We start from the raw sequence: 27,718 nt of genomic DNA, 5'->3' as shown, positions 1-27,718 counted from the left end.
AAGTGTAGAATTAAGACTGGATTACTGTTTATTTTCTCCTTGCGTAATGTCACAGTTGAACAGAACAGACGCTTTTGGCCCTGAGCACTGGAACAATGCTCGAGCTCCATCACAGACGGCCGGCCCCTAGGTGACCGTTTCCCCTCTTTCTGCTCAGTGGAGTTGATATTAGTTACGTGTTTCTGTGTGTATGTCTATAGGAGGCTGAAGGGCTTATTTGTTTTCCCCCTCGTTGCTCCTTGACTCGTTTCCCCTCAAACGTGTCTGAAACATTGTTATCTCCGGCCAGACGCCTTTTTCACAGAGAGTTATTGAATCATGTCAGCTCGCCGTCCCCCGAGTTTCAAATGCAAGCTGTAGAAAAATTAGCCATTGCTTCCGCATGACAAGTGGGATCTATTAGTGTGCTATCGCCCCGCAAAGCATGAGCATCCAGCGGGCCGCTGGGGACCACGGCTGGCTGTGCGCTCGTCCGCGTCAGGCTCCTGGGGCATTAGACCAATGTTGCAGACAGCAAGAGCCGAAGTGGCTCACTCGATGAGTTGACACCCGAAGGGGCGAAGCAGGGCAGCATGAGCAGTGGCAGCCCAGCTCCACCTCAGTTTGACTCAGACTGGTCAGACTAGCCACTTGTTTGATAAGCAGTTTGCAACTTGCACATCATTGTTTGTATCTCATATATTGTTTATCAAATCTTTTCTACCTCTACCATTACACTATCTCTCAGGCCGCACTCTCAGCATGAGGTTTACAATCAACTGGTGAGTGTGAAGTGTAGTTGGTTTAAGGATGAGAATAATGTGGGTCATTCATCATCGACCCCTGAGTGCTCATTTAATTGCAGCACTGCTTGCTAATATGTGTCCTTACTTTTATATTAATATTGAAGAAACTTGAACTTTCCTTGAATATTTGTATTTTCTGCTACTTTATACTTTACTGCATCTCATTAAATACTGCATTTATCTGGAAGATTTAGTTACTTTGGAAAATTCAATTAACAAGACAGAAAATAATTAATTTATATCCATTTAAAAATTGGTATTGCTTCATCGGCGCCTAAGGCAAATTCAAAATCTCCCCAGCAGTATGTAATATATAGGTTTGTACCCAAAAGGCTTAATGTGCATATTAAAATCACAAGAAAATACTGGTTATGGTCACCTTTTTCACCACTGTAGAGTTTGCAGATCTGATTCATTCTCACAATATATAAATATGTTCAATCTCTGCAACTCAATATTGCAATACATTTACATGGTGTTATATACCACCAGCAACTTGACATTTTCAATTCATTTGATTTGATGCTTTTGTTTTTCTCTTATTAATCGCTAAAAAATTACCCTCTTTCAAAATCTTTTGTATTTCACCCACTGGTATTCAAGACCCGTTTAAAACAATGTAAATACTTAATGAAACTGTTTTCTTTACATTCTGACTTAGATTTATACTATGTTTTCTTGTAAACATCTTTTTCAAACATCGTTTGAAAAAGAGGTCCTAATCTCAATATATAAATAAAGGATTAACTGACTAACAGGGAGGTCAAAGTGGCTTCATCATGCTCTGGGCCACAGGCTTTGTCATGTGCTCATGCCCAATCAGGGTGGCTGCTCAACACATTAGTATTCCAAATGTTGTTTAAGTATAATTTTTCATTCATTGCCTGCAGAGGATAAAGTTTCAACCACGTTGTCGTGGATGTTAATGTAGCGTGGCTGCAGGTCGGACACCAGTCTACACACATACTGGCCCTGGGCCTACCACCGCGATGACCTTGGACAGTGACAAGGTGTTGGACCACAGGGTTGACTTCTTCCTCGCCATCACCACCATCAGTTAGCCATAAGCAGAGCCATGTAAAGTGATTATTTGGTGGGTATATTTTAATGGTTTGCTTGTTTTCTCTTTGCAGGTATCTCAGTAGCAAAGAAGACACATACCTGTGAGTACTCAGATTTTTTTTATTACGTTTTATTGGTGTTGCAAGACTATTTTAAGGCTGTAAGCAATGGCATTTAATTCTACGATTCTACACTGACGTAATGTGGAGGAAACAAATTCTCCATAGCTTAGATACCAGGGGTGCCCAATAGATCGGTCACAATCGGCCGGTCAATCGTGAAGGTAGTGCGGGTGGATCGCATGCCATTTAAAAGAAAATAGACTTTTAAAAAAAATACAATCTTTTCTTTTTAAAACTTTATCGACAAAACGCAGCTCCCGGTGTGCAAATTAACAGGCTCATTGGAAAGAGCTGGCAGCCACAGCAGGGGACAGAGTCAAAAAAAATGTAGTGAAATCATACAGTTTTAGGCTGCCTTCAAAGTATACACAGGAAGTCACAGAAAAAATGAGCAAGTCGGGATCAAGTGGGACACAAATCTAACCAGCATGCATTGCACGCGGCGATTCTGCACAGAACTGGCTCATCTCCAAGATTATTGTCAATCGGCAATAGGCCCATATATATATATATATATATATATATATATATATATATATATATATATATATATATATGTATTTAACATTGTTAATGTAGGTAGATCTTTTTTACTTTAAAGTAGCTTGCGAGCCAAAAAAGTGTGCGCACCCCTGTTAAATACAGTAGAGATAAGATCATCTTGTTTCTGTTGACTCTTCTTTCATCAGTGCTTATATGCATATTATTACCTGACTAGTGTTGTAATAAATCAATACCCTGAATTAGATCAGTGGCATCCACTTCCACTGTTTTGTATTTCTCCCTTCTGGAGTGAATATGATGATAACCCCAGAGAGGAAATTAAAATGCTGTGCAGTCATATGACTGTTTGATAATCATGCACAGTTGAAGCAGACAGTGTGCTGAAGCACTTCTTTGTTTTCTGCAAGGCCTTGCAGCTGAGCAACACGGATGTGGTGTGTGTGGTGGTTTGCAACCTCTAAAGGCTGCATTCACTACCAGGACTTTGTATTCTTCATGTACGGATCATATCACTGCAATTGAAAGATACATACTTCTTTATGCTGAACAACAATAGTACACAGGCTTTGCCTTGTCTCACCATCACTGCTGTCTTTTCAATTTCAGTCGACTCATGAAGAATTGATGAACAGTCAAACCTGCAGAAATCAATGATTTCCAGGAGATTTGTTCTCTATTTTGACACGTGTGAAGTGTAATCGAAAAGGCATGTAAAAACGCTTTTGTGCGTGTCTAGATCTTTGTGTGTGCATGCGCACGTGTGTGTGTGTGTGTGTGTGTGTGTGTGTGTGTGTGTGTGTGTTCATACCCCACTGTGTGAACGGAAGAAACTAGCCCTGAAGGCTATCCTTTCCCTCTGATCACTCTGATGAAACTTGTGGAGAGGGAAGGCCAGAGGGCTTTTCTGTAAGAGCGGTCGAAGAGTTTCAGATTGTGAGAAGCTGCATCTCGCCCTGTAAAACACCCCAGCGCTTTCTTACATCAGACAGCAGGGCAAAGGATATGATCTTCTAGACAGGTCTACCTTACTCAAACAGCCCTGTCAAAACAGTGGCATGATTGTGTGCTAAGCTATTTGCTTGTCAAGGAGGAGGGGGGGGGGGGGGCTTTGGTATTTCTTTTTGGATGTGTGCATGTGCAAGTTCATGTTTGTGTCAGGATATCTTCAAGGTAGCAGAGAAACGCTTTGACCCATCATCCACCACCCCGCTATCTTAATTAGTGCGGCGCTAAGCACCTCAACACCGGAAGGGGGCTCAAATCAAAGAGCATGATTTAGGAGTCTTGGGTTCAAAGCCCTGGGCAGAGACTGGACCACGCTGTCTCATATCAGTGAGAAATATTCAAATCTTGTCCTTGTGAGGAAATCAAAGTAAAGCCCCTTAACAAGTAGTTGATTGCTGTGCCTCGCAGACAGGAAGCGGCTGTAGAGCCTCGTCAGAACTGTGTGCACAAGAACAAGTTCAAGGGCTGGTTAATGGTCATTGAGAATATGGAGGGACGGTCTTTCTTAGAGAAGCCTGGTGATTATATGGTGGAGTAATAATGATGGCGACCGCTCTGCCCTACATGGTTATAGTCAGGCTGCAGATCTATTTCTGTTCTCGGAGTGAAAACATTGGCTTCCCCACTACGCCAATGCACACCGCCACTCGTAATTTGCTTGGCAGTCTTACTTGTATGTGTGTGCAAGTGTGTGTGTATGTTTTAGGAGGTCTTCATAGTCCAACCTAGACCACAGGGATGGGCCGTGTCTCTGACTAACTCCCTACTCTGCCTGAGTGATCAAACTGCTGGAAGCTCCCCGCCATGCCAGTCCCCTCATCAATATAAATTACAGGGGCAGCTGTTCACTGGCAGACTCTCCTCTCCTCTCTTCTCCTCTCGTCTCCTCTCCTCTCCTTTCCTCTCCTCTCCTCTCCGCTCTTCTCCTCTCCTCTGTCATTCAACCAACTGGACTAATCATAAAGCCATCAGAAGGTGAAGTATTCTAGATGAAAACAGATACTCATTGTGCCAATAACTGGGATGTCCTCTCTCAAGTCTGACTGCTAAGGACTTAAGTCGATTTACTTTGTGAGGCAGCCACCTCTCTTCTGTCTGCCAGACTCCCCTTCTTTCTTCATAAGGGGCGGCCCCTTGACAGCACTTTCTTTAACCACAAGGCTATAATTCTCAGTAAGCTGTGGTTTTCCTGTACATTTCCCTGACAGTTTTACATACGCTCTGTTGTATTGACTTTCAGTAGCAGTTGCTGTTCAACAATAAAAATACAAATTGCCTGTGACAGAGGTTACAGCAAAAGATCAAGGACTTAAGTTTCCTATTGTACTTTTTTTTTCTTCTCTTACTTTAATGCCGGACACCAGATATACACGGTCCCCGTCTCCTACCTCAGCAACGCTGCGTCGCTGTGTGATGAGTTTCTGTTTGGACCTGTTGAGGGAGATGGTGTGGAGCGGAGGATCAGATGCAGCAGCTGATTACACTGAGATTAGACGTCTCACCTCTAATCTACCGTCGGCAGACTGGAGCTCTGTCTCACAGCTCAAATAGCAGAGAGCTAGCTATCGCTCACACACACAGGTCGTGTAGCCAGGATGCTCTTCCTCGAACAGAGCAGATCTTCTGATTACCTCGAGCTAATCCTCTCTCACTCTTGCAGATGAAGTACAATATACTGATCGTCTGACTTACTGTTCAGACTATAATACACAATAAAACAAATGCTTGCGTATCTACATTAAGTGTATACAAAAGATGAGACAAAACATACAAAATGTATTTAAAAATACCTCCATATAACAGAAACGCGTCACAATATTTTAATAAAATCCCCAAAACTGTTTTAAAAAATCATCGTGAGGCTGAAATTGCAGTCTTAACAATTACTCAAAAATAATTAATGCATTATTATTTAATTTCATTATATTTAGGGAAGATTGCAATATTCTGACAATCCCTTGTTTTAATGTGGTGTGTGTGTGTGTGTGTGTGTGTGTGTGTGTGTGTGTGTGTGTGTGTGTGTGTGTGTGTGCGTGTGTGTGTGAGTGTGAGTGAGAGAGAGAAGATTGGGAATAGAGTGGCCAGAGGGAGGCAGTAGTAGGAGTGAATGTAACTCCGGGAAAAGAAAAAAGGAGACAGACGATGCTTACCCTCTTCAGTCTTACAGATACGTTGTAGAGAGTCCCAGTGTGCTCACCCTATATTTATCTCCATTGCGATGGCAGACTTCTTACACTGATTGAGAAACATGGCCTTGCTCCTGCGTCTTAATTTATTTGCTCGCAGCTTGTATTGAGTTTCTCTCGTCACATATCCACACTCACACTGCAATAGCTCAGCCAATCTCTTTTAAAGGAAATGGATGATTTAGATTTTTCTGCACTGTCTTAGAGACACAATGAAATATTATCAGTGATTGAGATTCAACTCAAAGTTATAAAGCTTGAGTTTCTAGATTATTATTTTTTTGCTTTTGTGCATTTAAGATCCCTCTCATAAATGTAGTCTAGTGTATGTTTGGAACAATATTCTAACCACATTATTAATCTCAATAATGCTCTTTGTGTTCACAAATACAGATTTTACCCCCGTAAAGCATCTATTTCACCTCTGAATGACATCCGGTAGAAATGCTATGGCACTGGCTCTGTGAATTGAGATATTTTCAGCTAATCAAACATGAGATGTATGGTCCTTAATAGTGCTGTACATTGCCAATTTAGGCGAATAATATGTCCCAGTTGCTATCTAATTTTGCTTGGCAACAGGCGCACTCCTGTGGAATCGCCCGGGGCAGTGCGAGTTGTCTCTGCATAGCTCAGTTTTCCATGCTCAGTGGCTGTTTGAAGGTATTTCATCACATTGTTGCCTTGATTCAGCTCTGTGGGGATTTGTTAGTTGCACTCATGTGGGAAGTGCATCCAGTACATTGTTAAGCTCGGGCTGATAATGAAGATCAGCCAGCCAGAGTCCCCTGAGCTACGAGGAGAGAGATAGTCTAGTGAGACGCACAGCACAGGCATAGTGGAGCAGGACGAGTGCACACAGCAATACACACAGACGCAGAGGAATCATCACCACAAAGCATACAACACTGAACTGTGCTGTAGAGTATTAGAGTAAAAAACACAATATAGCAACGCATACCGTACATTAGATTATTATCAAATGTTATACTCTATTCTTACTAAACATAATTCCAAGTTGGTAAAATTGGCATTATTATGTTTAAACGTTGGTTGAGCAATATTGCAATCATTTTGATGTTGTTGCCCTTTTGTTCGGATTGAAGTTGACAATGCGGGGCCTCACTAAGCACCGCCGCTCTTTCTGCCCAAGTTATTTGATTCTCAGCATGGTACAAGAACTTGTTGTTTCCTCTTCTCCCAGAGCAACATTGAACGCTTAAATTGACACAATCTTTTTCTCCCTCTGTACCGTAGGTTATGTTTCATCTTTCTCTATTTGTTTGTTCCACAAAAAGAGTATTCTTTTTGGACATTCTGTTATAATCTATAACAGACGGCTATTTTTTTTTTCTGAAATAGGTCAATGTAATCACAACAGTGAGGGATGGACAGTCGCTGTAAAAGGGAAATCAATAGAGCTATCTATTTGTCGTAAACCAGGCCAGCATGATTTTTCTCAATTTTTCCTCTGGTGCCATACTTTCTCCTCTCCAACACAATATGGCAGGTCCTCATTTTTCAGTAAAAGCATTATGTCTGCCATTTTGTAAAATTGCAAATGGCCTTTGTACATGCACTTTCTTTGCATACGTTTCTGTGGGTGTGGACGCTTCTTTTTATCACCTCCTGGGGGCCCAGGGTGTTTTATAAGAAGGAGAATGCTAGAGGAACCGTAGGGGTGCACAACAGCGTTTTGTGGGGGAGCTCTGCTTTTGTTGGCTCTTAATCTGGTTCTTCTCTTGGTGCCGGCTCTTTCAGAGAATTTGCGCCGGAGTGAAGAGAGGCCTCGTCAGCTTTTCCTCTCTCTTTCCCTTTTGTGTCTCTCTGAAAACTGAAAGGCCCGGTCTTGAAGTGTTGTCAGACCAGAAAACAAGAGTAAGTGACATGTGACAAGGACACAATGCTTGGCTGGGCCAGCCAAAGTAAGTGGCCCCATCTGCTGCCTCCGATTTCTCTTCTGCCGGCTGTCTGCCACCTCAGGTGAAAGGGGCCGGGGACCGTGGGCTGTGCTGAGATGGTGGCGTCTGCCAGGCGAAACAGTTGGCATGGCTGGGAGGGCACGGTCGGCCTTGCGCTCGCGGCAGCACACAGCCGGCCAGCCTTTTGCACAGGCGCAGGTTATCCGTCACTCATCAGGTTTCCGATGTCTCATCACTTTCCCATGGTGTACACACATTCAGCGCAGGACAAGGGTGTCAGCGGGTAATGAAAGGTTTGATTCATGGAGGGCGACAGAGGCGGAGGTCATGGAGCTCCTCCAGATATGATCCTGACTGATGCTGATGGGGAAGCTTTAAGATGGGGGCCATAATTAAATGTCCTTGTGCCATCATCAAGTTCCTCAGTCACAGCCGTACACATCCACTGTCCTCTCGATGCTCAGAGCTTATCACTCTGACCAGCATGCATTGGATCTTGATTGTCTCCTCTTCTCACTGAAGTGCATTTTTGAGACAAATTATACTAAATTGAAGTGAAGCAAAAAAAAATCTATTCTCAGAAATATCCCATTATGTTTATTTTTGGATGGGAAAATTCTGATGCAATATCATGCATGAATTAAGTAAAATGAACGTATTTAATTTTATTCCTGAATTATTCAGAAGAATGTTGTTGAATAAACCATGTACCGAGTATGATGTCCTCTATAATAAAATTATCTGAAATCATCATGTAAGCACCATTTCACGATCAGGAAAATATCGTCACAGTGCAACAAAGAAAAGGAAATATGTTGTGGTAAAACACAACAAAATAGTCTGTTTGAATACCGAGCTTCATATGTTTACTGAAACGTAATTAGATGCATTTGAAGAAAGGATCACGTCTTTTCAACAAAATATGTCATTCTGCTCAGAAACTAAAGTAGAAAAAGAAGTTACATCGACCGAGAAGAAAGCAGAAGTGCTCGCAAGAGCTTTCAGTGATATTATACATTGACATTTGTGCTGATCGCATTCTGCACATTTTGTTGAATCTGCTTTATTAGAGGAATGCTGTTTTTTCCCGTTGCTATTAATTTGTGTTTCTGTGGGTGCGCAGTGCGAGAACAGAGGGATGTGGTTAACCCATTGTGAAGTTAGCCGTCATCATTAAGATTCTACAGATAACAGGCATGCGGATTTCTACTGCTCAGCATTATAGGATCCCAGACATCAAAGGCAGGTTTTCATTCGACTGTGTCTGCGGCAGAAGAAGAAGAAGAAAAAAACAGGAAAGGAGACATGGAGTCAGGAAAATAAGTCAGATTGGGAGAAGAGAGGAGAGCATGTATACGAACCTGCGCCAGTCGGGTGACACACTGCTCTGTAATGTGTTTGCCACCACAGTGGGTCCCTCCTGTGTAGTTAGCTCCTTGCTAAATCGGCGTCCTCTCTGATTAAGTGGCACGGTCCTTAATAACGCCGTGGCTGACTGCAGGTTGGTTCACTTTAAAGATCAAGTTCATTTCTCACCGTGGTCATTAAAGTGCAGGTCTGTGTGATCAAATCTATTCACTTATGTGCGCTTTTTTTTCCCCAGACGGTCTTTTTTTTACTCCTCTCTTACGTGCAACAACATTATCAACTCATATTTTTATCCAGCATCCTTTAATATACAATCAGTGTAAAGGTACTATCAATAGTATTTTTCTTTGTACACATCTCATAATGCCATTTCCAGTTCTATTACAAAGATATTACAATGAAGTTCCCCTTAATTCAGATTACTTTCTCTTTCAGCGTGGTGCCATTATGCTTTTGCCATTTCATCAGCGTGAGCTGTTCTACAGTGAGTGTATTGAATGTACAAGAGAGAGAAATATGCTGTTCTCCAGTATTGTGCTGGATTACAGAATCAAGGTCGACTCACAAGACACAGAGCAGCATTATCCCTTAATCCTGTGTTTTGGTTTCAAATAGCCTTTTTACACCTAATCTTCACAAGTAAAATGACAAACATGAATACTGAGGTAGGTATTTAAATGTGCATTACCTGCAATGTTAAGGTCAAAAGCTTATGCTGACTTAAAGTGGCTCTACATTTTGTGAAAGAACAGACGATCATGTGTTTGCCACTTATTTTGTTGCGGCTGTATTACAGAAGACTAGGGAGTCTTGTGATGAAATTTCCCCAGGCGGTTTCAGATGGATAAGTCTGGGAACTTTTCGTCCCAACTATGAGTCATTTGTTTGTTTTTCTTTGCTTTTTTTGTGTTGCTTTTACACTCTGTTATATTTTGAATGAGGATACTATTCTCCCTTTGCTTTAACGTCTTACCAAGTCTCACTTGGCTCTCTGTGCTTTGGCACTGGGAGGACAAGCTTCACTGAGTCAACAGATTCAGAGAGTTCACCAGTTACAGCACCGAGGCAGTGTCTCCCCTTGACCAGGCTGGTCTTAGTGTGTCTGTCAGGCTCAGCCGTGGCAGAGCTGGAGGAAACTTAAAGGTGCTGTGAAAGACTAAAAGTGGGCCAGCCGCTGCTGCCTCCTGTTGACCTACCTTGTTCAGAGGGTCCAGGTACAGACTGATGACAGAACTCCTCCTCAGCGGACCACATTACTAATGTGTGAGGGTGCAAGAGGAGCACACCCAGTGATGAATCACTCCCCTGCACCCATGGCATCCTCATAAGTCAAGAGTAAAAGTGTTGAGAGTGTGCTCAGTTAAAAGAGCTCCTTCGTCCCGTCCACCATGGAGAAACTCCATCCGGGGGAAGGGAGAAGGCTAAGTGGTGCACATCGCGAATAGCCTGAAGATCTCCTTCAATCTTGAGGAAAACATCGGTCCCACTAGTGGGTCACTTGTTTTTATTAAGCTCATGGAATTTAGGAAAAGTTACTTTCACGCTTGAACGGAGCTAATATTTAACAAATGAGAATAATCTACATTGCGTTGATCTGGACGACCTCAACGGACCAACTGCATTACCTGAAGTCACAGAGACACATTAAATATGTGTTAGTTTAAGCTGAGGGTTTGAGGGTTTCTGCTCCGTGCAGTCACAGAAAAAAGGCTCTGGTGTTTCAATATAGAGAATAATGGTGAAAATGTTCAGAGTAATTTCAAAGGTTTTAAAATGTTTTTTCTTTTATTGAAAACAACTCTATTAAGGCAAATATTGTACATCCAAGTTTGTTTCTCTGTTCTCTTCTTTTCTTCTAGCCTTAAGCCAGAAGGTTAACTATTTTAGTTTACACGCCTACCTCCCCCCAGAGCTGATGTCAGGCTATATTGGTGATGTTGCTGGAGTGTGTAAGTTCGACGCTAGGTAATACATCACACACACCAGGGGGTCTCCCTGGTATGCTCCTCAATAATGAAGTTCATTCGTTAACTTCTCCCTCAAAGGCCAAGTTCCCCTGCTGCCCTTTTCAACAGCTATCGCAACTCTTACCAGAGTCACCCGACCAACAGAAGAAAAAAAACAAAAAAAAACACATCATCATGCTTTTTCCTTTGACAGGCTCAGTGGTTGCCTTTGCAGGGCATGAAGAATAAGCAGGTCCATTACCAATCCCTCATGCCTGGTTATAGCCATAATTATCACAGGGAAAATGACCTGCTCTGTTTGGTTTGCCGTGGAGGGGCTGCGCCTTCCTAATCACCTCCTCCTTCCCTCCTGTCGTCCTCATGCCATGGAGATGGAGCTGGTTTTGGGGGAGTCTTGCCAGTTCATTAGAATTCACAGGGTTCCACCTCCCTGCCTAGCCAGGCTAAGCCTCTCACACAGACTGCCATGCCTGTGATAATCTCCCCTACTCGTTCCCTTTCGCTCCTTCTCTCCCGATCCTCCTATCCCTTTCCATTCTGTCCCCAAGGGCAGCTTCGCACAAAGGAGATGCGCTGCAATTCATTGTTAAATCTGATTTCTATTGATCTATTGAAAAAATTGGTTCTGTGAGATGTATGATAGCACTCCAGCAGTGCTGATGATCCTTCTTTACCACTGCCTTTTCATTTGATAAACTGATTTATTCCAGTTACTTTAATGACAACCTTTGTTGAATGTATAAGGGCGCATATCTTTTTTTCAAGGCTGTATCAATCAATTGAGCAGTCAGTTCCAGTGGGAAGGTTGTAAACACTTGTGTTGCTGCTGAAGTGCCCAAAGACAGGCAGATCTGGCATTTCACTTAGTTTGAATCTAGTAGAGAAATAACAGCAACTACTACACAGCCGCTAAACAAAATAGTGACTAAAAAGGAGTTGAAGATGTTTGATGTTTTTCATTGAAGTGCATTGCTTAATATATTTTTCAAAGCCTCTTGTCACCACCTCACTCATACCTGCTAGGGGTCATTTAATGTGAGGCAGGCATGCAAGTCTGTCTTAAATGTGAAGCGTGGTCAATCCATGGAGGACAAATTGGCTTTGCTACAGCGCTGACGCGGTAGTTGTATTTATTTATTTTGTACAACAACTTTTGATTGAATTGATTTGGAAATACCAGAGGCTCTTATTTTTGTGTTGGTTCAAAAAAAAGTTTGAAATTTCACTCTATAAATAACCGTGGCAGTAAAACAAAAGGCTATAGCCTTGTCAACCATTCACTATAAGTGCTGTGTTGTTGATTCAGATTACATGACAGTTGACGGGTGTACACTTCACCTGTGTAGGAATGATATGCTTTCAGGTTTATTCATCTTGACCCTCCTGTTCTATAAATATTGTTCTTGTGTGTGTTTGTATTGAGTGACAGATAGAAAGAGAGAATAGGGCTGAGCTGGCCCCGGGTTGCAGTGTATATAAAGGATGAAGGGCAGTCTATACAGTCATCTGATCAGAGTTAACAGTACTGTTGCAGAAAGCACAAGACTTACCTACAGCTGCTACCTTAAAAGACTAGCAGACACACCGCTTTGCTCCATGGAAAACCCATTAGCTGTAATGAGGGAACAGCATTTCCTGTAGCTACACATTATAGCATGACACCCAGGCACAGCAGCGGTATGTACTATGTTTTTAAACTCTCCCTTCTTTTATTCAAACTTGTCTTTAAATGCAACCCTCCGCAGTCCTCTGGACATAACCCAATAGTGTCCTCTATTTTCACTGAAATAGATATTCCCTTTGTTGTCTGTGTGATTTATTGAAGTCTTCCCACAAGTGGAAGCCCCCAGGAAATTGCCTGGAATGGCCCTAAATTGGTTTATGATTGTGTGGTGTGGGCCAGTGCTGTTATGGTTCTAATATTATGCCCTCCACTCCTTGGCATCTATATTAAATTGATCTGTATTGTTTTCATGGAGTGCCTGTTGAAGCTTGTTAATTCTACCGCTGCTTCAGGCTGGCGTTGTGCCTCCAAACACCCAGGTGGCTGTTGTGGTGGAATATAAGCCTCAACTCTCTAAAACACCTCTCGACGAGATTGCCACACACAATGAGGAAGTCCAGAACTGTTTATCCTGTGGGGTCAAAGGCCGCAGAGTGCAATAGCACGCAGAGGACAGTGTTAAGGCTGGTCCAGAGCTGTAAGAGTTCAAATGAATCAGCTGCATGGTGATTCGGTGCGTGGAATGGCTACTGACAGACTGCTAATGAGGCCATTATCGGCTCTGGTCCTCTCCTCTCCTCCAGGGGCACAAGTGGATGCTCTGCACCTCATCTCAATTGAATTCCATTCCACAGGGCTTGTTTACAGTAAATACATTTGCTTGAATTAATCCAAGAAGAGCGCGAGACACATGACTGGACTGGTCTAAATGCACATATTTAGTGTCTTTACCAGAAACTTTCTCTCTCTTAGAGACATAGCAACTTCACTTTCACGATTTTTTATTTTTATACTAAAAGAAATGATTGACTAAAATGATCCTCTTGACGGCTACAGTGATTTGCACATTAAGGCCCACAGACATTTGACCATCAGAGCCTTTGTGGCTTAATCAATGCCCTAATGGACAACTATCAACAGGCATTGGCATACTGTCACTGGTAATGTGGAGCAGTCAAGGGAGAGTGTGATCAAGAGCAAATGAAGCAGCTTTCCTGGAGACATTTCTCCTTTGGGAGGCCTGAGCTTTTAAGCACAATTATATACAGTTGCATGCACTATATTTGTTTTAGAGCTCAAAGAGTAGAACAACATCAAGATTTAAAAATGAAATTATGGTGCAATGTAGATGAATACAATTTTGTTTGTATGGCTCACTATGGTAAAAGTATAGATGCATTAGATTCTTAATTAGCCACAGGAAACAAGAGGAATGACATGACATGCAACAAAGATCCGCAGCTAGGTGTGGAAGACGGACACAGCAATCATGGTTGTTGACTTACACACTTAAGCCTGCAGGAAGTTGCTGTAGATAATTAGCAATTTTTTTGGTTGAAAGTAATATGCTCCTTGTTTTTGATTTGTAATATGGGTGAGCCAACTATTTGAGCTAACCATTTATGCTAGCCCTAACCCTTTATGCTAACCTTAACCATTTAAGCTATCCTCTTATGTACACCAACTCTCTCGGTTCTGTCATTCGCTCGCATGGCTTTTCATACCATGGCTATGCCGATGACACCCAACTGATCCTCTCGTTTCTCCAATCAGAAACACACATAGCAGCACAAATCTCTGCCTGTTTGACTAGCCATCTCTCAGTAGATGTCCGCACACCACCTGAAAATTAACCCTGACAAAACTGAACTACTTTTCCTTTCAGGAAAAGTCTCTTCCGCCCAACCTCACTATTACCTTTATTGAAGAAATTTCTCCTTGGAGATTAATAAAGTACTTTTCATTCATTCAAGAAATTGTACTTTCTTGATTCTTGTTGTTCTCAAAGCGTCAGCTAAATTAAATGAAATGTAACGTAACCCCTAACCCTTGAAAAGTTAAGATATATGCTCGAAGACAATTAGGCTCTTGATAAACCTTTATGTTCTGTGTTACGCTGCTGACTCTCAGTGCTAAAAGCCAAGTCTAGTAGACATTTTGTCTGTCTACCACATCGGTTTTGATGCAACTTTTTATAGATTTAACTTTTTCACTGTTAGAAATAGCCAGTAGTTCTGGTTGTTTCATAATCCTCCTAACCTGCAGGGAACCTATTCACTACAAAGATTGTAAGCAGACAAAACATGTGCTCCTTCCATCTCTCTCCTGACACTCAGACGGTAATAAGGATGTTATCCTCCTCTCAGATGTTCTTGGATAACCAGCCAACAGGCGCAACTCCTCCTGCAGTATCATGTTGTTTTTTCCCCCCCCCTTAACCATAGCTCAGCGTTAAGCCGCTGTCTGTCGAGCCACGGTTGGTACACTGATAGAGCAGCCGGTTTCTGAGAGACGACCACAGATAGTGGCAGTTAAACATGTGCCTGCGTGGGCCTTGGCCCTGACTCATCGGGTGAACTTTGAAGATCTTGTGGGGAGACAACAACATTGAAATGAATCAACTGCTCTGTTTTTGACATCACATTGTTTTGTATGGTTTACCAGGGCCCGTTTACGTGTAGTTTGCATCCCAAGCACGCTCCATTTGATGCTATCAGCCTCTGAATGATATTTTGTTCATTAGACGGTGTGTAATAAGAGACCAGTGTTGACACAATGTGAGTTAATGTGTTTAGTGCCTCTAATGGATCATAGAGGTCCTAATGAAACATTGTCATGGGAAGATTTATGTTGCAAGCTGCTGAGTCCTCATTTCCATTGTATATGAGGTTAGAAGCACCTGTATTCATTGAGCGGACAACAACAGAAGGCATCAAATGTATATATAAATATATATTTATTTAGTGTGTAAAACGGGAATCCTTTTTTTATCAAACTGTCTCTGACAAAATGTTGAAATTCTGTCAATGTGTAAGCGTAAAAATCTTGTGGCAAAAATATAGTGCTGCTGTAGTGTTAGTAACATCCAACCACTGTAGAGAGTCTCTAAAATATCCAAATTCGAAATATTGGTGATGTAAAAAATAAAATGTTCCTGTAATTTTTAGACGTCTAATATTGCATTGCCTGAAACTGAAGCTGCATGATGTTTGTCTTGAGACGAGATGATATGAGCGCCAGCTTATTCATGGAAATGCCAAATGCAACGTGGTTATTGGCCAAGGCTGGATTGCACTAAAACCAGAATATTGTATCAGAGAGAGGCAGCTGGTTAGGAGTCGGAACAGATTATCATATGAGAGAGGATGAGCGAGGAGAGGGGGAGGAGAGTGAGAGAGACAGAGAGGTAGGGACTGGAATGGGAAGCAGGGGGCGAGAGTGAGGGGCACAGGAGGGAGAGAAGGAGAAATGATAGCAATAAACTCATTGCCCGGTCGCTGTGGGGTGGAAGGGATCATCCAAACCCTTCCGTCACTATCTACCCTTCTTCACCTGTCAAAAAGAGTGTGAGAGCCGTCGGAGTGTGTGTGAGAGAGAGAAGGGCATGCGGGTCCTCTGAGAGGTCATGGGAAGAAGCTGAGGCTCCTCTCGTTCTCTCTCGGTGTAGGGCCCACCGCTGCTTGCAGACATCTGGCCTCACACTGATCACTCATAAACAGACAGGGAGGAGGAGGAGAGCGGAGCGCTTCCATCTTTGAGCCACAGAAAAATGACAGATAAACCCCCCCTCCTTTCTTTTTATTACTTGCGCTCTCTTTTGTTTCACTGGGCTATTTTTATGTGCCAACTCTCTTTTATCACCCGCCCAGACTAGACTTGTATCCCATCTTTGACTTTTTTTTTTTTCTTCTTTTTTTTTAATTTTTTTTTTTAAATATCCTTGACACAGCTTTTTCAAAAGCAGAAAACCAAGAGAGCAGAAAGGACTGAACAAGAGTGTGATAAACCGATGTCTGCTAGAACTGGTTCTGACTTTATCCTTGCACTACAAAGATATGCCGGAGAAGATAGCGAGAGTGTGCTGTGTCTACCAAGACGGTATACAAGGCTCTGACTGCAATCAGTGGGAAGAGGGCCAGCTTCCCTGCCTGAGCTCTCAGCGCCCCTACTGGCTGCATGCTGTGCCAATCAAAGGCTAGTGGGTGGGGAGCAGTCAGACATGAACACTGATGTCACAGTCACATGGATTCTGGTGTGGTCATGCTCGGAGGCTGAGAGACAGAGCTGTGCTGGCCAGCTGCTGCTGAGACAGCAGTGGAGGGCTTTGCGCTGGTGATAGTTGTTCTCTTATGGACTCGAAGCTTAATGATGTATTTTGTGATTTCAGCTATGAAAGGTAAGAGAAAAACGCATGCTGATCCTGCACTCTGAGTAACAAGTAGGGAAGTACGGCTACGCTATTCATAGCCTGCCAACTCTTTGCATTTCATTTGCAAGGCATGAGTGTGACAGGGAGAGAGAGAGAGAGAGAGAGGGAGGGAGGAATACAGTAATACTGTGCTTCTGAATGCGTGCAAGTGAATTAAGCTTTGCTAATGTTTCTTTTCATGCATGAGCAGACGGCTATTTATGTTCTTTATTCAGAAAGATACATTGAGCTAGACTCATTTAACTTCTAAAAATCTGTAAAGGTATTTTGGTTTGATTCCTTTCCTCCTCGTGTGTGTGTGTGTGTGTGTGTATGTGTGTTTTCTCGCTGCTACTGTTGTGTGGTGTGCTGTGGAAACCACAACCGGTGTAATCTTTGCACGTCTCTGACAAGCACAGCTCCTGGGAAGTTTTTTTAGAATAAATGTGAAGTAGCATGCAGAGGCAGGGGGGCAAAGGGTCGACAAGGGGATGGGAGGAGGAGGGGGGGGGGCTCTTGTTGCTATTCCTTTCTGTCCCGTTCTTAATCCTGTTGTTCCAGTCCAGAGGATGTGTCTGTTCCGCGGGAAGATGTGCGTGGCAGTGTTGAACATGGGTCGCAGACGGGCGACAAGGCACTGGCGCGACTGGCAGACTGTGATTCTTTGAGTTGATACTGGTGCATGTGTGTGTATATCTGTGTGTGAGTGTGTTGTGTTCCACTGACCTATTTTTTGGGTAGTCGGGTTTACATATGTGGCCATGAGAGCAGGACTGGGTCCTCCCAGTCGCTGTGATGTTGATCTAGCATGCTTAATCCGAGCTCTTCCACCCCCAACATCATACAGGCATACATGTGCACACACATTCGCACAGCCAGACACTGAAAGTGCAGTCAGACATACAGTACAGAACACACTTTTCTCATGCATGCTTGCACACACGCACATAATCATGCTTCTCACACATATGAATGCACTCATTCTTCCATGTAGAGAAATGTGAACAACCATAACCAAACAAATGTGTTCATATGCACTCATGATATAGTCAAATTCAATAACATCCATGAGACTCACGCAGCTGTCATTCTGTATTGAAGGATAAACGTCAGTAATGATCATTTAATTTGATACTCAATTTGCTTTTTTATGGTATTAACTGTCCAAATGAAAAAGAAATGAAAAAGCCGTGAATCATTTTTTGTCTGGAGTGTAATATATATATATATATATATATATATATATATATATATATATATATATATATATATATATATATATATATATATATATATATATATCTCCATGTGTGTATAATTTATGTATATATTAGTATTAATGTTAGTAATATTGATAGCAATCCTTTCACCTTATCTTGATTACAGTTTTTGTATTTACATATTAACTTTGCCATCTAGTTGCAGTTAAATATCGTGCTCTTTGTGTGCAACTCTGACCGTAGTGGTAATTCCTTCTATTTTCCCCCTATTGATTACAGTGTGTGAGAATTCATTTATGAAGTGATGCTCACAGTCTGTTGTGACAATTGTGTGAAATTGAGAGGAAAAGCAGTCCTGTATCTCATTTTCAATGAGATGCATATGAAAAATGGCCTTTGACCTAATGTCCTTTATGCAGTTTATTGTGAAGGGCTTTAAGAAATCATATTGGTTTTGGACAGAATCGACTGCTCTGTAGCTTTTTCTTGACTTTTTTTTTTTAAAGTGCGGCATATATACAACATTTTAATGTGTATATTTTTTCTTCTGCTGGCGTGCATTTTATTTTTTATTCCTTGATAAATACATTTTCTGTGTTTGTCATCAGCCGCAAACATGTAAAGATGCTTATAGCCTGTATTTAGAGTCTATTTGCCTGTCTGTATGTCTACGTTGTGCTCTGTCTCTTACTGCTACGTTCAGTTTCATAGGAGCTGCTGGTGTCATAACAGGACACTGTAGCAATGTCAGAAATTAAATTAGAATATGAACCAGCTGTATAATTGGAAACTAATTTAAACGGCGTTAGTAATTTCTTTCTGAAAATGGTCAGTGAAATGGATGAACAGAACATGACTTTGTTATAATGTTAATTTTGTTCACACTGCATGTGCCTTTTTTTGTTGATTTTAAAAATAAAATGTTTTTCATAATGTGCACCTCAAAAATAATGCTAATATATTATATCAAACATCTCTGTCTCTGTGGCTTTGTCTGTACTCTGCGCCCCCCCTTACCCACCTCTTCCTCTCTATTCAGCCTCTCCACCACACCACTGCCTCTCAAGTACCTAATTACCTGTAATGGAAACATCCCTCTCATTACCCCATGCAAATTAGCCAGTCTACTCAGCACAATTAGGATGAAAATTCCAATTACATAATTAAAGAAAGTTGTTTGATGTGTAGATTGACAGAAAAGGTAAAACGTGCATCTCATCCACTGTACACATAATTACCCCCTCATAAAGAGCACCATTGTGACGAGTTATATATATATATATATATATATATATATGTATATATATATATATATATATATATATATATATAGCTTTGCGTAATATAACTTTTACTCAGGTACTTTACTTGAGTATTTCCTGTTTATGACATATTATACTTCTATCTGACAGTGGTTACCTGACAAATTAAGATTCTACATTCAAAACAGAAGAAAGACATTTTAGAATATTTAAAATATGTGTTGTAAAAATGTACTATTTAACAGTGTGTAACATATGATGATTAGTCAGTGAATCCTTAACTTAAGTTATACAAAACAGAATAGTTTTGATGTTTGGACATTTGAAGGTATCACTTTGAGCTTTGCTTGTTTGTGATTGACATATGAAACTATTTTCTTACGTTTTACTAAACGGATTGATCAAGAAAATGAAAAAATAAAACTCATTAGATATACTACATGCACCGGTAGGGGCTATTTATGTGCGTTGGATACTTTTATTTTGTATTCTATTGTACATTTTCCAGTTACTTAAAACTGAGTGTTTTTACAGTGTTGTATTGGTACTTCTAGTAAAATAAAGGATCGGAGTACTACGTTTTAAAAGTGTCGAAAGCAAGGCCCAGGGAGCCCGTACAGTGCATGCAGCCTGCACATTAATATGTGATTCAACACGAGTGTGTAGCAGACTGTAAAAAATGTGCTAGGGCCGTAGAGAAGCTAAAGCCAAATTTCTTGTGATAGGTGCTTTAAGGCTATGTTAACAAGGCTGTAAATATTTGCTGTAGATTTGGTACTCTTTGTCTCTTTCTATCAGTGGCCGATTGAGGTGCTCACTTCCCAGTGCTGCAGGCTCTCACACATTAAAGCAGAGGTTAACAAGATTGGCTATTATCCAGTTAGGGACTGAGGACATGAAGAGCTAAAGAAAAATCACCACAGATTAAGGTGAAGGCAAATATAGCACAAGTCACCTGCAAGGATTTAAAATAAAAGCCCCATTTACAAAGCGAAAGTATTTTATAAAGAAGTGTTCATATTTATTTTCCGTCTGATCAAGATCATTTGAATTTCAATGTGAATGTAATTCCCATATTAATAACATTACACCTCACATTAAATATCTCATAACATTTGCATTTATTAAATGTGTTTTAATTTAACTTCACCTTCTTTCATGTCAAGTTAAATTCAAAAGATAATATCCGAGCAAAGGAAAGACAAGAGTCCCTCTGACAGATGGAGGCTGCGTGCTTTAGCCCCCTCTGTTGCCTCTGAGCTGCCTGAAGAAGGGGAATGGCGTCCCCACAGGTTATTAAAGTGTGTGAGGTGTGCCAGTCTTTGCTGCGCACACTGAGACCAGCATCCTGGCCGCCTGACTGTGTGTGGAGGGACTGGTTAATGAGATATTGACTGCCCATTGAGAGCATGGATTTTTGATTTGGCTCCATAGAAGTTGGGAGGATAGCGAGGTGCACTCTGGAGAGGAGAGATTCATTTCTGAATATATGTTTTGGAGTTTTAGTTTTGAGTTAGTTAGTATTGTTTGTGATGTTACAATGCATCTTTTGGTAATTCTTATTTTGAAATTCTATTTATAAGTAACATAATAATCAATCATGTTACTCATAATTGGGATACAACAAGAATACATTGATATAGTTACAAAATGATATGAGTAAGAAAATAAATTCTTAATCTGTACTTTTTTACGAGCCATACTTTAAAGGTATTGATAAGACATGTATAGCTACTTAGTGTTGATTACTGTGGGATAGATGTGTCTATACAGTATACGGCGGAGACTAGAAAAGACTTTGCAGCAACCAAATACAAATGAATGGTGTTTTATACTCATATCAGTTATTCATTTGCGACTCCATCCAAGCCGTTGGTCGGATGCCAGACAGCGCTGTCATTCATCTGGTCTGTTCAGTCACACCTTGTGGCTTTGACAGATTAGTCAAATCACAGGAGAAGTTAAATGACCCGCCTGTCCTACGCCCAATCAAACAGCGGGGGACAACAAACAGCGGCTCAAGATAAGCATCAGGTTACAGGAGAGGATTTTTGTTCATTCGGAAATATCCACACCAAGTTCAGTCAGGGTTCTCAATTTGGCTCCCCAGTCAGGTAAAAAAAACTGAGCTGGGCTTAGTCAAACGCCTCTAACTTCAGGGTAATTTCCCCGTTACTTTCACTCAGTATTTCAGGAGTCACTTATAGATCCTTTGAAGTGTCTCCCTGTCATGCAGCATTTAGCTGCTGATAGAATACTCCTACTGTCAGCACTCCTTAGATAATCATATACCACAGTCCATGAAGTTAAAGAACATTTTACTTTCTTTTTTTTCCTTTTACTTCCTGTAGCTTCCACTGTAGAATATGTGAAGTGAGTCAGAATTAGATGCATTTCACTCTTCACAGAAACCGTTCGCTTTACATTTGAATGAATTGTTCTTTTTGGTCAGTGACAGTACTTAAGTGTAAATACTCTGTGGACTTATTAGATTCATAATCAGAACAAACAACATTTCTTTCGCCTAACTTGTCCTGTTTTACCCCCATAGGCTTTGCCCCTTGGGGCTCAGAAGTTAACAGTGTTTTAAAAGATTGAAGAGTGAAGTTTTTCCCCCTGTACTTTCATTCTCAACGTGTTTCGTACCATTGGCTTTTTCTCTCTGTGCACCTCTGGAGGGTTGTCCATTGGCTTTTTGAAGTTGCATCAAAGAGGAAATGGGGGAGAAAAAAGCATTATTGATTTTGCGTTTTGTCTGACTCAAACACTGAGGACAGAAAAACACATAAGGAGTTAGGTGTTGGCTATGGGGCAGCTTCGTCTCTTGTGTGTGAGCCAGAGGGAGACGGGGAAGAAACCAAAAAGCGGTAGAAGGTGAGGAGGAACACCAGACAACACTAATGCATCTCTCCCTCGAGTCGTATGCTCAGCCCTCTCGCTCCCATCATTCGTCCCGTCCTTTCTGGTTTTAATGGTAGAGTAAATAAAGCCCATTACTGTACGGCTGGAGACAAACCTCCGTCCATCCCCGCCGTGCGCGATAGCTCTTCCTCCTCCTCCATCAGGCCGGTGACTCCCGAGCTCTGACAGCACTCTCCAGTTGACCTGCTTTTCCATGAAACACCGAGCTGCTCTCTTCTCAGTTGTAATCAGATCCCCCTGCTAGGTAAGCATGCCGGCAGCAGGCAAGAAAAGGTGTATTGTTTGTGTGGTTTATCCCCTTTATCCTCTTCCTCTGTCAGCGCAGCAAAGGTGAGATGAGAGCGGATAACTTTTCTGCTGTTAATGTGACCCAGGGTGACAAAAAGGAGCTCTCTGTGACAGCCGCTGATAAGAGCTGTCACTATTATGGCTAACACAGCACTTTTGGACGTATGGTAACTTTATTGAAAGTGATTACCTCGGTTGCACATGTGGGTGTCTATGGAATTTTGAAAATGTATTAAGACTGTAAATAGGGATGACGTTATCAGAGTTGCAGCAGCGGTATGCTGTATAGACGGGGAGCTTGGAAGGGGTCAGAGGTCACGGCATGCTAAGTCACACTCCCCTCTGCTCCATGGAAAGTGACTGCAGCATCTAGGGACTCTGGCAGGGAACAAAGGATGAAAAATGAGAGGTGTACAGAATTTTGATGAGATGAGGGACCAGGCAGCGTTATAACAAAGATCACAACATGCGCTCCGCCGCCTGATTACAGACGGGAGAGAAGTTTGTGAGGCGTTTGATTACGTGTCCCAGCAGAGGCCATTAGGGGTTCTTCTTGTAGGATGGCATCAATTACCCTGAAAAAAAAACAAAGATTATGAATCCTCCCGAGCACTAGGGGGTGCTGTTCAAGACAGACAAATAATGTGAGTTTTGAAGTTGCTCCAGTCTCGTAACTTTGCTGTCATTGCTGCAGCACATTGTAATAGGGCATGTTTTAATCTCCCAGAGGAACCTGTGCAGGCCGAAGTGAAAACTAACTCTCAAGGTTGGCAGCATTAGGCCCCCACTCACCCAAACGAAGATGCATGAAAGGAATCTTATCATCATAAATAACAAAGAAAAACAGCCTTGCTTGAACAGTCTGCTTAAGATTGATTTTTATGCACATGCATTCATTTGAAATAAAAGAAATGCTGTTTCAGTGCTAATTGCAAAGATGAAAGGAAGTAGAATGTGCAAGGCAATGAACTTTGTTTAAAGGCGCCGCACATAGCTTATTCAGGGACGTGGTGCTTTAATGAACTCCAACCCCATTAAGGAACTTGTAGATTTTTTTTTTTTATAAATTAAAACAGTATTTACACAGTTATATACAAGAGAAAAAGGATGCACTCCTTTGCGCGTGTCTGGCTCAACATGGTAATCCAGCAAGTCAGGCAGCAGCAGAGCCAACTAAACAATGCGTGTTCTAGACAATGAGAGTGTGCATGTTTCCCAGCTGGAGCAAAGGGGTTAACTGGCTGTGGAGAGATCCTTGACCTATCTGAGATGAGCTCCCCGCCCCCTCGAGCAATGTGGAATATCTGATTGCTGATTATGAGTTTATTCCCCATCGTGCTGAGCCTTTTGCATGTCAGAATCCATCCCTCCCCAACTGAACTGATTAAGGAGCTGTAGATGATGCTACAGCTCTCAGCGTTTGCTGAAAGACTCTCAGAGAGCCTGGTAATCTGGAGTGCAGCTGGCAATCACCCACCACTGACTTTTTGGGTTGTTTTGTTGTTTTCAAGTGGGTATTTTGGCATATTGTTGTCTTTGTTCCCCTGGGCTTCTTGTTTCTGGATGAGAGCTTTCCTAGTGCTGAGCGCAGGTCGTTGTCAACCTGGCTGCTCAGCTCAGTCCAGCCTCCACAACAGCAGCGTCAGCAGAGACCCTCGCTCAAAGTCTCAGGCTGTGCTTATGATCACCTTCTTACAGGAGCCTAATTTGGGCACAGAAAAAAGGATCTTCATCTGTAAAAGAAACTCTCTCTTTGCTCATTTTCAGAACTCACAGAGTTCAATACACGGGACAAAGTTGTCGGATAAATTGAAAGAAATGGCATGTCCTCATGTAAACTTTTAAGGGTTTATATGGTGTCCAATGGATTTCAGTCACGAGGAAACAAATAGTTTTTTGAGCAAAGAGACTTGCGCGACTGCTTTATTTGCTTGCAGGGATCTATCATTTAGTTACAAATCAGCAGCTGTCGCCTCTAAGTTTTGTTTTTGTCAATAGTTGGAGGGAAGAGGAAGACCGCCCTGTTCCTACTGCGCTGAAGGCTGTTTTAATCTCTTTAATGTGTGACTTCGGGCAACAGACGAGGAATCTGCCCAAACAAAGCATTTTAAATTACTATCAAAGCTGCACAGCCCACTGCTAATGACGTCCAACTGTCATAAGAATCACCCACAGTCGTACTGCTTATTTCTTAATTGCTTAAATGTTTTTTGTTCATGGAAAATACAGTCATATAGTGCATTTAAACAAAAATATTACCAGCAATATTACACAGGTACACATAGTCTAAAAACTGAGGAAGAACAATGTCACTTGCTTTTGTGTATTTGTATTTAAAGGCTTGTGTTACCGCCTGTTTCTGCAGACAACAGTACAAGTTAATGGAGTTCCAGATGTGACATCATTAGTCCCGGTAAACAAATGGCTGTTGTCTGAGCGCTGCTTCCTTGTGTAAATGAAATGTTTTATGGTGTTGCACTACTGTGATGAAAGACACCAGAGTCCAAACCACCGTGTCTGAGAATGATGGGTGGGAAGCTTCTCCCAGACTGTGCATGTGTGTGTGTGTGCAAATTTGTTGCACGGTATGTTATTTGATCTTATGATGAAAGTATTTATTACATGTATATGAAATTAAATGATTTTGTATGTGTTTTATACATTTATGCAAATAGCGCACAACTGTATGGTTAAGTTTTATTCATTTTTATGGAATAAATTGTGAAATCTCAGTATCATCAAGGTTAGATTTTGATTTTAGTTCAATTTCTTTGTTACGTAAAGCGCATGCAAAGCATGTTTATATTTCATCACGTCCTGTATCAGCCTCATTGTTCTGGATCAAATCAGCTGTCACTGCAGATAAACCAAAGGTAAGAGGGGAAAGTGGCAAAGGCATGATGGGAGATAGGTAAAGCAGAATTTTCTCAAATTGAGGATGATCAGAGTCAAACTACTGTACGTTTGACATACCTTGCCCACTTGAGTGGGTAAGGAAGTTGTTTTTTTTTTTCATCTTTTGACACATGATTGCATCGGGCCGCTCTGCTTTGATCTCAGCATGGATTTTTTTTCTCCCTTTCTTCTGATGTGGGATTATTATAATTTATACATCAGGGATTTTGTTTTTTTCTTGAACCTCAGCAAACTTGAGTAAACATGGTATACATAGTAGATTAACATTGTATTCATTTACACATTCTCATTAGAGAGCCCTAAGCTAATTAATCGGAGGCTGAGTATATAAGGAGATAGACACCGTTCAAATAATGTATTCCTTTCTACTCTTACCGAGTGTGAGAAAATGTGTCTGATCAATTCCTCCCTTAGATGTAGCTCTTTGAAGACATGCAGTGTCTTATGAGAGCACCACCACAGTATTTATTCTCTAGAAACTGAAGGCTGCAGACCTTGCATATATACTGTACAAACATTGCAGGGCATTCTTGACCCAGCCTAATATCCAACAATTCCCCCTAAATATAGGAACTGTATAACCCCAATAAACCTCATTCACATGTAAAACACTCACTTTGCACATTGTAGTCCCTTTGCTGTTGATGTACACCAAAAATAGCCATGATGATTTCACTTAAAAAACAAATATATATATATATATATATATATATATATATATATATATATATATATATATATATATATATATATATATATATATATATATATATATATATATATATATATATATATATATACACATATTTGGGATCACTTTATAAAGTTATACGGTTTGCTTTTTGAGTCGAGGGGCAAATGGCTTTCCTGCTTCTTATTGACCTTCACACATAGTTACACGTGGCAGTGAGCGACTGAGCATGTTGTTGGCGAGACTATGTTTTATGTTCATTGGCTCACCCAAGAACATTTGTTGCTATTTCAAGTGCAGCGGTGTGGTGTACAATATACTGTATTATAAATGGTACCCAACACCCAACATATTGCTTCAATAAAGTCCAATATATTGGCTTTCTAAAACAATGGCTCAATGTGGCACGTAAAACAATTCTGCCAGCGATCAAATATAGATAGCTCCGGGCCTTTAATTGCAACCATTGTAAATTAATTTTGTTTCTACATGAATGTGCCTAGAGGGCAGTCCCAGTAGCTGATTGAATAATTAGTAGCTGCACACTAAATCACATGTTAACTCCACATATTTGCAAGCGCATATTAAATGAATGTCCTGGAAAGCGCAATTGTAGATGTCAAATTTTACCAGGCTCTCAAACAAATTAACATCTGTTTATTAGAGACATTAACAGTAATTTTCTCATGTCACGTCATGTAGTAGAGGTAGAAAAAAATAAACCATCCACTACAATCACGACATGACTTGCGCTCATGAATTGGATGTTCCTGTTCACTGTAAATCCGAAACTATACACATCTGTGTGTTTCTTGTTTCGGTCCAGAATTTGTAAAGATTCTAGCATTGTGAGCTGTTTATCTCCCTACATAAATACATAACATACACAAGTTTATTTTGAGTTTTTTTAGCTTGGTTCCATCACACTAAAGGGAAAAGCAGTTTCTCTCCGAGGCGATCCAGAGATTGTTTGGTTCGTACTGTAAACTGAATGTTATCCATAGGCAACAGATATTTTATGGCTGTTACTGATGTATGTCCATAAGATAGATTTGATGTCACAATAATATATCCCTTGAGCAACCACAAAAGCCTCCATTGATGAGGGGTTTATTTTTAAAAACTACAGGAAAGGCTTTCTGCAGATTAATTCCAGTGTATGGTTCCCATTGTGGGAGAAACACATTGGGCTTCACGGCATTAGGGTTTACTGCATAAATCTCAAATCTATTCCTGAAACATACGATTGTATTTAATGTGATTGGATACTTTTTCGTTGCCTTTGAATGAAAAAGGCGGCAAAGTTTCCCGACTGGATTAGTGCTCCAAGTACAGTAAGGATGGCTTGGTGCTTCTCCATTGACCCAGGTGTGCTGTCTGAACACAATATGGATGTGCAGGCCTGCCTGTGTACTCCAGTGCTGGGAGACTATTTGCTGAAGGTCATTTGGGATCATAGCGTGCCATTAATAATTCCTGAAAGCGTCCAACATCTCCATCTGTTGTGCTGCATCCATCGCTCCACTTCAAAGACAAAGGCAGCATCTGCAGGTAAGCATTAAACCTGCCTTCAGGCTAAGATGTTG

The 27,718-nt window shown here is 41.3% G+C and overlaps 1 protein-coding gene and 1 long non-coding RNA gene across 3 annotated transcripts in view; both read left to right on the top strand.

Moving 5' to 3' along the window:
• Positions 1–27,718, top strand: part of roraa (RAR-related orphan receptor A, paralog a) — a 172,604-nt gene that overhangs the window by 110,722 nt on the left and 34,164 nt on the right. Inside the window, exon 2 of one of the 2 annotated variants that reach the window (XM_068602334.1) lies at positions 1,919–1,948. In XM_068602334.1, coding sequence (XP_068458435.1) covers positions 1,919–1,948 — 30 coding nt within the window. Of the gene's footprint in view, positions 1–1,918; positions 1,949–16,685; positions 16,822–27,718 lie in introns of those variants that run through there. The other variant, XM_068602335.1, reaches the window with a different exon arrangement.
• On the top strand, positions 8,869–9,535 carry LOC137803653 (uncharacterized). Its single transcript, XR_011080085.1, has 3 exons — positions 8,869–9,087; positions 9,190–9,279; positions 9,390–9,535. It is a non-coding gene; the product is annotated as an uncharacterized lncRNA (long non-coding RNA).

This window comes from Clinocottus analis, unplaced genomic scaffold (genome assembly GCF_023055335.1).
Source record: "Clinocottus analis isolate CAN_PGR_092001 unplaced genomic scaffold, fCliAna1.0.p SCAF_6, whole genome shotgun sequence".
Lineage (NCBI taxonomy): Eukaryota > Metazoa > Chordata > Actinopteri > Perciformes > Cottidae > Clinocottus > Clinocottus analis.
This window is presented reverse-complemented; position numbering and strand designations above follow the sequence as displayed.